The sequence below is a fragment of the Protobothrops mucrosquamatus genome, unplaced genomic scaffold (genome assembly GCF_001527695.2).
Source record: "Protobothrops mucrosquamatus isolate PMUCROS unplaced genomic scaffold, P.Mucros_1.0 scaffold3608, whole genome shotgun sequence".
Classification (NCBI taxonomy): domain Eukaryota; kingdom Metazoa; phylum Chordata; class Lepidosauria; order Squamata; family Viperidae; genus Protobothrops; species Protobothrops mucrosquamatus.
Window position 1 is genome coordinate 66,473 of NW_015389571.1, and position 12,449 is coordinate 78,921.

General features: G+C 47.2%; 1 protein-coding gene across 1 annotated transcript in view; it reads left to right on the forward strand.

The window, feature by feature from the left end:
* Positions 1-6,565, forward strand: part of LOC107297950 (perilipin-3-like) — a 21,437-nt gene extending 14,872 nt beyond the window's left edge. The window contains exons 5-8 of the mRNA XM_015827315.1: positions 1,695-2,013; positions 3,107-3,306; positions 4,639-4,767; positions 5,971-6,565. Of these exons, the coding sequence (XP_015682801.1) occupies positions 1,695-2,013; positions 3,107-3,306; positions 4,639-4,767; positions 5,971-6,318 (996 nt within the window). The 3' untranslated portion in view covers positions 6,319-6,565. The remainder of the gene's footprint in view (positions 1-1,694; positions 2,014-3,106; positions 3,307-4,638; positions 4,768-5,970) is intronic.
* The last annotated feature ends 5,884 nt before the right edge of the window (positions 6,566-12,449 follow it).

Here is a 12,449-nt window from a genome sequence, read left to right on the forward strand (position 1 = left end):
TTTCATCTTCCTTCCTTCCTTCCTTCCTTCCTTCCTTTCTTCCTCCTTTCTCATTTTCATCTTCCCTCTTCCTTCCTTCCTTCCTTCCTTCTCATTTTATCTTCCCTCTTCTTTCCTTCCTTCTCATTTTCATCTTCCTTCCTTCCTTCCTTCCTTCCTGCCTTCCTTCCTTCCTTCCTTCCTTCCTGCCTTCTCATTTTCATCTTCCTTCCTTCCTTTCCCCTTCCTCCTTCCTCCCCACTTTCATCTTCCTTCCTTCCTTCCTTCTCATTTTCATCTTCCTCATTTTCATCTTCCTTCCTTCCTTCCCCCTTCCTCCTCCCTCCCCATTTTCATATTCCTTCCTTCCTTCCTTCCCATCTTCCTCTCCCCTTCCTCCTCCCTCCTTTCTAATTTCTCCTTCCTTCCTTCCTTCCTTCCTTCCTTCCTTCCTTCCTTCCTTCCTTCCTGGCTATAAAAATTAAGATTTTGAGTATCAAAAATTTATGCAGTCAAGACATTTAGTAGTGCTGTAAGTAACCATTTCTGCCTGCTGCGTCTCTACCATAGCTGAACTTGGAAAGCACTATGCTTTTACAGAGAAGTTGCAGGCTTAGTTTCACGAGGGCATCTTTTTTATGAAGCTCCATCAGTTGAATGTCTGCCTAGATTCAGCTTCTGCCAGCCGAGAACTGACCTGAAAGAGAAGGACAAACCATGATTGGTGGATTCTGACTGGTCAGCCATCATAGCTAAGGAGATGAAGCCAAGATTTTACAGGTGTAGGTGGAAATTCTGGGCCAAAACTTGGCATATAAATACTTTAAATTAGTGTGTTTCAATTTTGGCCCCTTTAAGTTGGGTGGACTTCAACTCCCAGAATTCCCCAGCCAACCATGCTGGCTGGGGAATTCTGGAAGTTGAAGTCCACTCATCTTAAAGCAGCCAAGGTTGAAAAACATTGGAAGGAATGAATGAATGTTTATCTAAACACTTAAAATCACATTCTACTTCCTTGGGAGTTTGAAAATACAAATGGAAATTGGTTTACAGGGACTTTGAAGCATTTTTTAAGATTCCTTGAATATTAAATAAATGCTCAGATGGATGCTATCTGTTTGCCTGGTATAATCCTTCAGAAGTAGATAATGGATTGAACTCCACTCCTCTTAAAATCTATATCAGGGGTCTTCAAACTTGGCCCTTTTATGACTTGTGGACTTCAACTCTCAGAATTCCTCAGCCAGCCTGCCCAGCTGAGGAATTCTGGGAGTTGAAGTCCACAAGTCATAAAAGGGCCAAGTTTGAAGGCCCCTGATCTGGATCCAAGCCTGCCGTTTCATCAAAATGGCCGTCTGAGGAATTCTGGGAGTTGAAGTCCACAAGTCATAATAGGGCCAAGTTTGAAGACCCCTGATCTGCATAGCCATCTATTCTCCAAAGCCCCTGAAGGCAGGACAAGAAGCAACAGATGGAAACTAATCAAGGAGAGAAGCAACCTAGAACTAAGGAGGAATTTCCTAACAGTGAGCCCAATTAACCAGTGGAACTGCTTGCCACCAGAAGTCACGAGTGATCCAACACTGGAGGTTTTTAAGAAGAGACTGGACAGCCATTGGCCTGAAATGGTATAGGGTTTCCTGCCTGAACGGGGGGGGCTAGACTAGAAGACCTCCAAGGTCCCTTCCAACTCCGTTCTTCTGCTCTTGTTTCAGATCATTTCGGGCACAAAAGACCTGGTCACTGGAGCTAAGGAGGCGGTGAGCTCCACCGTCAGCGGCATGGTGGACAGAACCAAGGAAGTGGTCCAGGGTGGTGTGGAGATGACCCGCTCGGCCGTCCAGGGCGGTGTGGACATGACCCGCTCAGCTGTCCAAAGTGGTGTGGAGATGACCCGCTCGGCGGTCTCCAGTAGTGTCAACACCGTCATGGAGTCTTCCGTGGGCCAGATGGTGTCCAGCAATTTGGAAGCTGCTCTTGGGAAATCTGAAGAGATTGTGGACCACTATCTCCCCATGACGGATGAAGAACTGGGTGAGTTGGTTGTTCAAGGGAAACATGAAGATGGCCACCTTAAGATGGGTGGACTTCAACTCCGAGCTATAAATGGGTTCCTTGGTGGTTTCTGAGCTTGGTTGTTTTCTTGGAGATGTTTCATGACCCAACTAGATAATGTCATCAGTACTGGTAGAGGGTGGGGATAGGTCTCCATCTGTATTGATTACCGAACGGGACAGACGTGACCACCCCTACCAGAACCACCAAGGAACTTATCCGACACCAAACAACAATCGAACAAACAGACTCAACAATCACCGTTCGGTGACATACATCTCTCGTTTAGGGTGCACGGGTAGATCGTGACTACTACAATGGATCAACCTGTTCCTTTACAGAGGTACTTTTGTTGGTTCGAGAGACAGCACCAAGGATCCCACAGCCATTGTCTTCTTCTTCCTCCTCCTCTTCTTCCTCCTCCTCCTCCTCCTCCTCCTCCTCCTCCTCCTCCTCCTCCTCCTCCTCCTCCTCCTCCTCCTCCTCTTCTTCTTCTTCTTCTTCTTCTTCTTCTTCTTCTTCTTCTTCTTCTTCTTCTTCTTCTTCTTCTTCTTCTTCTGCTTCTGCTTCTTCTGCTTCTGCTTCTGCTTCCTTCTTCTTCTTTCTTCTTCTTCTTCTTTTTCTTCTTCTCCTTCTCCTCCTTCTCCTCCTCCTTTCTTTCTTCTTTTTCTTCTTCTTCGTCTTCTTCTTCTCCTTCTTCCTTCTTCCTCCTTCTTCCTTCTTCCTTCCTCCTCCTCCTCCTCCTCCTCCTCCTCCTCCTTCTTCTTCTTCTTCTTCTTCTTTTCTTTTTTTCTTTCTCTCTTTCTTTCTCTCTTTCTCTTTTTCTCTTTTTCTCTTTCTCTCTCTTTCTTTTTCTTTCTCTCTTTCTATTCTCCTCCTCCTCCTCCTCTCCGCAAACCCAGCCCTTCTAGCAGTGATAATGTTGCCTAGTTGGGTCATGAAACGCCTGCAAGAAAACCACCCAGCTCAGAGAGCACCAGGGATCCCACAGTTCAACCCTGAGCTCCAAAGACCCCTTGTGTTGGCGGGATGTGTTGGGTAAACCCAGTTTTTATCGCTCTTTTTTTTCTAGCCCAGCTGGCTACCTCCGTGGAGGGCTTCGAAGCTGGCACGGTGGAACAGCAGAAGGAGCAGAAAAGTTACTTTGTGCGCCTGGGGTCCTTGTCCAGCAAACTTCGTCACCGGGCTTTCCAACATTCCCTGGCCAAGTTGAAAAAGGCCAAGCAGGGCACCCAGGACACCCTGTCCCAGCTGCACCAGACCATTGAACTGGTAAGGAGAAACGGGTAGGGAATGAAAGACGTGGGGGCGCGGTGGTTAGAATGCAGCATTGCAGGCTGACTCTGCTCCCTGCCTGCAGTTCGATCCTAACCAGCTCGAGGTTGACTCGGCCTTCCGTCTTTCTGAGGTCGGTAAAAGGAGGACCCAGATTGTTGGGGGCAAATATGCTGACCCTGTAAATTTCTTAGGAAGGGCTGTAAAGCACTGTGAAGCGGTAGATAAGTTTAAGTGCTATTGCTATCTACCATCCATCCATCCATCCATCCATCCATTATCTATCTATCTATCTATCTATCTATCTATCTATCTATCTATCTATCTATCTATCTATCTATCTATCTATCTATCTATCTATCTATCTATCGGGAGTTCAGACAGATTGGTCTGATTGTGAACACCTTGACATTTTCAACTGCCATACTGCAGTTTACTCTTTTTACAATATCTCTTGCCTTGCCGCCCCCAACTAGGGGCATAGAGCAGGCTCAAGTCGCAACTGCGAAATATTTTTATATCCAAATTTCTTTTTTCTGACAATTTTAATTCTTTACTTCTTTAATTCTTTAATTCTTTACTCTTTGTCAGAAAAAAGAAATTTGGCTATCTATCTATCTATCTATCTATCTATCTATCTATCTATCTATCTATCTATCTATCTATCTATCTATCTATCTACCTACCTACCTACCTACCTACCTATCTATCTACCTATCTACCTACCTATCTCATCTCTATATCTACAATATCTGTCTTTCACTGTCTATATCAGTGGTGGTGAATGTATGGCACGCATGCCAGAGGCGGCACTCGGAGCCCTCTCTGTGGGCACGCACCCCATTGCCCCAGACTCACCTCCCCCGCAACCCCCTCCTCACCAGCAGCCCCCCTGGAGGAGAGTCGCCCCCGAGCGTGGCCCACGCGAAGCAGCGCAGCCAAGGACATGGCAGCCAGGCAGCGTAGACAAGACTCTGCTCTCACGCCCCATCGCGCACAGTTGTTGCTGCGAGGGGGCGGGCAGAGGGCGTGGCCGCCATGGCGCTGCTGGGCTGCCTGGGCGATCTGCGGCGGGCCCTGGAGGTGGTGAGCGGCCCTGTGGGCAGGCAGGGCGGGGATGGGGGGGCAGAGCAGGGGCGGGGCAGGGGGTAGAATGGGGGTGGGGCCAGTTTTGGGGCACTCAGTCTCTAAAAGGTTTGCTATCACTGGTCTATATTCTCTCTCTCTCTCTGTTTAAAAGGCAACTCTGGGGGGTTCCTGTGTTGCTTTCCCACCCCCCACTTTTTTTTTGGAGTTGCTGACTCAGCCATTTTCTTGGTCTCTTCCCAGATTGAACACGTCAAACAGGGGGTTGATCAGAAGATTCAAGGGGGCCAGGAAAAGCTCCATCAGATGTGGCTGCAGTGGCAGCAAAAACAGTCTCCTAAGAAGACCCAGAAGGATGCCCCCGAGACACAGGTACAGAATAACAGAGTTGGAAGAGACCTCGGAGGTCCTCTAGTCCAGGGGTTCCCAACCTGCGGGCTGGGACAGGCACACTCTCTCACTCACACTAGTGCAGTAGCCGGGTGCAAAAATGGGCCGCCACCGCAGGGCGCGAAAACGGGACACCGCCGTGCCTCGGGGCATGAAAATGGGACACCAATGCTGCACCTTGGGGCGTGAAAACGGGATCCCGCCATGCCTCAGGTCACAAAAACGGGATGCCGCCGGGCCTCGGGGCACAAAAATGGGTCACCAGTGCGCTGCGGGGTGCAAAAACAGGCACTGCCATACCACGGGGCACAAAAACAGCGGCCCCGCCGCTGCACCATGGGGTGCAGAAACAACATGCTGCACCATGCATGAACGGGGCAGGGCTAGTACCACATGGGCGCTAGTTCCACCCTGTTTGCAATGCATGCTCGCGGCCCCGTGTGTGCATACATGTAAATTGCTTCCTCCTGCCTTTTCCTCCAGTCCGTCAACCGACAAAGTTGGTGACGTCTTTTCTAGCCCGACCCCTGCTCAGGCAGGAAACCTTATCCCATTCTAGACAAATGGTTGTCCAATCTCTAGACCAGGGGTCCCCAACCACTGGGCCACGGCCCACTACCGGGCCGTGGCCTATTTGCAACAGGGCCGCATAAACGGCAGGGCAGTGTGCATGTGCACACACAGCTCGACTCGTGCAAGTGGCAAGCCGGTGCACACATATGTGCTCGCAGCTTGCACACTGCAGCTCACATGGCTGGGAGGGGCAGGAACCGGGCCGCATGAGTGGTGGGCCAGCATACGCATAACTCAAATAGTTGAGCTGCATGTGAACGCCGGCCTTCTGCTTGCGTGAGTCGCTTAAGCTCAGCTGGGCGTTCCCTTCTCCCTCCCAGCTAGGCTGTCAAGCCACAAAGGTTGGGGACCACTGCTCTAGACCAGAGGTCCCCAACCTTTTGGGCACCAGGGACCGGTTCCGTAGAGAGTTTTTTCCGCGGACCAGAGAGGGTGTGATTTTGTGTGTGCTGTCTGCATCTCGCGGATGGGGTTTTGCTTGTTTGTGCAGACCGGTTGCTGGTGTGCCGCAGCCCGCTACCGGTCTACAGACCTGGGGTTGGGGACCCCTGCTCTACACATAATCACCTGAAGAATTAACTAACCTGACTCTCGCTTGGATCCCTGTTGCAGGAGATCGGGTCCCAAGCGCTGGAGGTCTCCCGCGGCCTCACCCAGCAGCTCCAGTCAACTACAACAACGTTGGTCTCCAACCTCCAAGGTCTGCCGGCCGGGCTTCAAGAGAAAGTCGGTCTGGTCCGTCAGAACGTGGAGGAGCTCCGAAGTGCCTTCATGACCGCTGGGTCCTTCCAGGACCTGTCGGGATCCATCCTAGCTCAGAGCCGGGAAAAAGTCGCCAAGGCCCGTCAGTTGACGGATGAGCTGATGGATCACGTGGTACAAAATGTCCCTCTGACTTGGCTCGTAGGCCCTTTCGCGGCCTCGGGCAAAAAAGAGGAGGAAGGAATAGAAATGAAATAGGATTCCAAGGATGTGAGCAATTTAGAGTATTGTTAAGTGTAAGAAGGTATTTTGTTTTGGGGGGGGGTTTGGAGCAAAAAGGAGAATTAAGCTCGGCTGCCAATAGTTTAAATAAATATAGAAATTCTGGGTGCAAAAGCTTTCTCAACCAAGTAAAGCCAAGGGGTTTTTTTTTTTGATGATCCAGTTTTCCTAACATGATCCAGTGAAATGTAGTAAATCGGCAATTTGGGAGGCATTTTTTTTCCCCGCCAACTCAACACCCACTTTTTTGACTTTGCAGGATTAGGAGAATCCATTTTCAGTGGATGTGGGCCAAAGGAAAAAGGGGTTACCTATCTTTTTCAACTTCTTTTCGATGGCAGGGAGGTGATTCCTGCAAGGGAAATCTCGGAAATAAAGAATTATTCACTTTGGTGCAAAATGCAGGAAAGCAACGGGGACGTTAACCAATTACACCTCAGTAGTGCCTTTTTCTTCTGATTCCCCCCCCCCCCACCTTTCCTGGTGATAATTCTCTGACTTTCCCCTTTTTCTGCTGAGGGCACAGAGTCAGATTTTTTTGCAAATAGTTCCAGAACGGAGAAAGCTGAAATGGCCAGAAATTTAAGTGGGATGAAGGGATGGAGACAAAGGTTAGGAAATTATCTGGGTTGTTTTTATTTCAGCCTTTCTCGGTGCCTGTGTAGACTTTAGGTGGGAGAAGGGAAAATGAGATTAAAGATCTTTGCAAAATTTCTTCTGTATTTGCAAGTGATGTTGTTATCTAGGGGCAGTGTAGCATCCCCTGGTTGAAGTTCTTCCCATCATTTACAACAGTGGGCGACTTTAAGACTTGTGGACTTCAACTCCCAGAATTCCCCAGCCAGCATGGCTGGCTGGGGAATTCTGGGAGTTGAAGTCCGCAAATCTTAAATTTGAAGAGCCCTGATTTACAGGGTGGAATCAAGTCTTATCTTTGAAGAAGGGGAACCATCATAGCTGATCAGAGTTGTTTCATTTTCAACTCCTTGCTTGTAATGACTTTTCAGCGTTTTCCAACAACTCTTTGTATGTTGTGTAAACTGATTTGCCCAATATGCTTCCCATTGTCGATTTATAACCCGTGCCTTAACTCACAAAAATAAAACTAATATCATATTGCATTAAAAAAAACCACCAAGAGAGTTTTCATGTTTACCAACGGGGGGAGGAGGAGGAGAGGTCATCCAACTGTCCCAATTGGTTTGTTCCAGGTGATAGGATGAGGTAGCTTTTGCTAATTGGGAATGAGAAGTGGGGAACATGAGGACTGGAAGCTTAAGATATGGCTTATGCACGTAGCAGCAGGCAATTGGAAGGGGGAGGGTTATGCAATGGGAAAGGACAACAGCTAAGGGAAAAATGGTATCGGGGGGGAGGAACTACGGAAGGGAATAATATTGAAAAGGAAGTAGAAAAGGGAAGAATGGAGAAGGTCTTTGATTTATCCATGTCAGTTTTTCTTAGGAGCTGAAGGACAACACAGGAAAACTCAGTTTCCAATTATAAGAATATAGATTGTGCAGGACCATACCAAGTCCTGTTTCCATTAATGGGGATTGAATTGAGAGAATAGAATAGAATAGACTAGAATAGAATAGAATAGAATAACAATACAAAGAATACAAATATAGAATAGAATAGAGTAGAATAGAATAACAATACAAATATAATACAAATAGACAATAGAATAGAATAGAATAGAAAAATACAAATATACAAATAGACAATAGAATAGAATAGAAAATAGAATAGAATAGAAAATAGATTAGAAAATAGAATAGAATGGAATAGAATAGAATGGAATAGAATAACTATACAAATATAATACAAATAGACAATAGACAACATCACCACCAGATGGATCTGTAGCTGGCTGACAAACTATACTCAACGAGTAGTCATCAACAGCACTACATTCACATAGAGAGAAGTTAGCAGTGGGGTACTACATGGTTCTGTCTTAGGGCCAGCATTCTTCAATATCTTCATAAATGACTTAGATGAGGGAATTGAAGGGGAACTTATCAAATTTGCAGATGACACCAAACGGGCAGGAGTAGCCAACACCCCGGAAGACAAACTCAGGATCCAAAAAAAAATCCTGACAAACTCAAACAATGGGCCCTATCCAACAAAATGAGTTTCAATGTGGAAAAAATCAAAGTCTTACACTTAGGCAGGAAAAATCAAAGGGACAAATACAGATTGGGCAAGACCTGGCTTAAAAACAGTAACTGTGAGAGGGACCTTGGAGTCCTAGTGGACAATCACTTGACTATGAGCCAGCCGTGTGCAACAGCAGCCAAAAAAGCTAATACAATCCTGGGTTGTATAAACAGAAATAGAATCAAGATCACACGAGGTATTGGTACCGCTTTATAAAATCCCTAGTAAGACCACACCTGGAATACTGCAACCAATTTTGGTCACCATATCACAAAAAAGATGTTGAGAGTTTGGAAAAAATTCAGAGAAGAGCAACTACGATGATCCAAGGCCTGGAGACTAAAACATACGAAGAACGCCTGCAGGACTAGGGTTTGGCTAGTCTAAAGACAAGAAGAAATGGGGGAGACATGATAGTCTTCCAGTATCTGAGGGCCTGCCACAAGGCAGAGGGGGTCAGGATGTTCACCAAAGCACCAGAGGGAAGGACGAGAAACAATGGATGGAAACTGGTCAAGGAGAGAAGCAACCTGGAATTAAGGAGAAACTTCCTGACAGTGAGGACAATCAACCAGTGGAACAGCTTGCCACCAGAAATTGTGGGCGCTCCATCACTGGAGATTTTTATGAAGAGACTAGACAATCACCTGTCTGAGATGGTGTAGGTTCTCCTGCTTGAGCAGGGGGCTGGACTAGAAGACCTCCAAGGTCCCTTCCAGCTCTATTCTATTCTATTCTATTCTATATTCTATATTCTATATTCTATTCTCTATTCTCTATTCTCTATTCTGTTCTCTCTTCTCTTCTCTTCTCTTCTCTTCTCTTCTATTCTATTCTCTTCTCTTCTATTATTCTATTCTATTCTATTCAAATACAAATCAAATACAGGTAGACCTTGACTTACATCAACATATTTATGGCCTCTCAAAGTTAACAACAGTACTGAAAAAAAAGGACTCTCAGTCATTTTTCACACAACCGTTGCAAAATACGCTTAACAAATTTCGCTTTTAAACACCTTCCAGGTTACCACCATCTTGTGGCAAGGGAGTTCCACCATTAACAGGTGGCCGCCCAGAGTTCCTAAAACTCTCCTTTTCATTAGTCTTTTTTTTTTTACCCCCCAATCCGTTTACGAAATAACGGCCCTGTCATCCAGGTGGAAAGTTTTTCCGTTTGGCTCTCATATTGTTCCAGTTACGTTTCTGTGGCAGCAAAAACATAAGATTATTAGCCAGTTGTAAAAGGCGGATAGCTTTTAAATTTGCCATTGAAGTGGAAGTCAAGTTAAATGAATCACACTTTTTTAACCTGGTTGGTGTCAACGCTGCTAATATTGAATATTCTTGCTTTGACAAAATATGCAGAACTGTCTGGTATTTTTAGAGAATTCAGATGACAGAGAAAGGGAAGGAGAATTATAAGGAAAGCCCCAACGGAAGTGAATCTTTGCCCTCCAGGTTAATTGGAAGATATGAATAATGGCCCCAAAATAGGGGAGGGGAAATGCCTGGAATGTTATGTGCAAAGGAAGGGAAATTCAGATCTTGGCATCCACCATGCCGTGCTGACACCCCTCTACACTAATAAAAGGTTTTTTTAGGTTAAAGCAGTGGTGGCGAACCTACGGCACGCGTGCCAGAGGCGGCACTCAAAGCCCTCTCTGTGGGCACGCATGCCATGCCCCGGAAATGGCAACCGTCCCTCTTCAACCAGCTGCCCGCTAACTCGCCGAGGTCCCACGTGGCCGGATGCATCCCAGCACGGTTGGTTTCCCTCCCCTCCATCCCATCCCTCCTGGCCTCGCATGCTCTCCTTTTCCCAGGCACGACCCACTGCATCACCTCCTCAGCTGTCGGCTATCCATCCAGCTTAGAGGTGGCTTCTCTGAACTGCTGGCGGCGGGCTGTTGAGCCCCAGAGTGCGCCAATCGAGGGGTCGGCAGGCTGTGGCTGCTGACGGACACTGTTGGCCCCCATGCGCTCGCTGACCTCTGTGTGCGGGGCCGATGGTGTCAGGCAGCAGCCGCCACAGCCCCTGCCTCGCCTTGCCCTGCGACAATGGCACCCCCGCCCTGCCTCGCCTTGCCTCGCCTCACCCCGCAGGACGAGCCTCCTGCCCACCGCTCCACCTGCCAGAGACCCCCTGGATCTCCCCCAACCCTGCCCGGCCCCCACAGGCATCCCTCCACATGAGCAACAGCGAGGTGATCACGCCCACCTTGTCTACACCCACCCAATCTGCCATGACCACCACAGCCATGCCCACCCAGAGGGCCATGCCCACCTGGCACCTGGCAATAAATAAGTGGGTTTTGGGTTGCAATTTGGGCACTCGGTCTCTAAAAGGTTCGCCACCACTGGGTTAAACCATGCCTGAAAGTTCTTTGAAGTGTTTCATTAGTCAGACACATGACAGTTGGTTCTGTGGAATGGGTTTAGCAGCAACATCAAAAACCAACATGGGCTTTTCTTTAAGAATTCCAGATTTATGTTTTTTTCCTCCAGAAAAAGGAACAATGAAAGGCTAGAAACGGAGAGGGTAAGAGTTTGGGTCTCCTAAACAGGGTACAGGTAGTCCTTGATTTATGACCCCCAAAATTGACCCCCAAAATTCCATCAGGAGAAACTTCCTGACAGTGAGAACAATTAACCAATGGAACAACCTGCCTCCAGAAGCGGTGAATGCTCCAACACTGGAAGTTTTTAAGAAGAGACTGGACAGCCATTTGTCCGAAATGGTATAGGGTTTCCTGCCTGAGCAGGGGGTTGGACTAGATGACCTCCAAGGTCCCTTCCAACTAATAATAATAATAATAAATTATTATTATTATTATTATTATTATTATTATTATTATTATTATTACTAATTCGAGACAATTGTTAAGTGAGCTTTGCCCCATTTTAGCACCTCTCTTGTCACAGTCCTTCAGAAAACCCTTGCAGTTGGTAAGTTAATAAGAGAATCTGGCTTCCCTTTTGATCTGGTTTGTCAGAAGGTCGTAAAAAGAGGATCAGGTGACTCTGGGACACTGCAACCGTCGTAAATATGAGTCAGTTGTTGAGCATCTGAATTTGGATCACGGGACGCCAGGGATGCTTGCAAAGGTCGTGGGAAAAACGTTCTGAAGTCAATTTTTATCCCGTGTCCTTGTCACTTCAAACGGTCACTAAGCAAAACGGTTGTAAGTCGATTGTGAAAACTCCACAATCTCACAACGTGTGGACAGATTCAGTCCTGGTTTCAACCTGAGCATCCTAGACTTAAGCTAAATCCCAAAAAAATGCAAGGGAGTTCCTGAAAGCTTAGCATTCGGATAAATTAGTCATCGACGGACACACAGAGATAAACCACCTTTACACACCATTCAAAAGAGACAATAAAGAAGCTGGGGGGGGGGCGGAAGAGAACCAGAACGGTCCCCTCCAGCAGGCAATACTCAGATAAGCGGGAAATAACACCAGACCAACATTCAAGCAGAAAATAATCCTTTAATCAAGGAATTACTGAGGAGAAAGCTACAGCCCCATCAGTAACTGGTTGCGCAAGCTATTGGGAGCAAGCCCTAGCACTGATGGTGTTAGCTAGTTGAGTCATGAGATGTCTGCAAGAAAACAACTAAGATCAGAAAGCACCAAGGACTCCATAGTCCTCCTCCTCCTCCTCCCTACAAACCCCACTCCCTTCTAGCACTGATGAGGTTACCTAGTTTGGGTAATGAAACATCTGCAAGACAACAATCAAGCTCAGAAAGCACCAACGACCCTACAGTCCCCTTCCTCCTCCTCCTCCTCCTCCTCCTCTCTATAAACCCCACTCTCTTCTAGCACTGATGATGTTACCTAGTTGGGTAATGAAACGTCTACAGGGAAACCACCAAGCTCAGAGAGCACCAAGACTCCCCTTCCTTCCTTCCTTCCTTCCTTCCTTCCTTCCTTCCT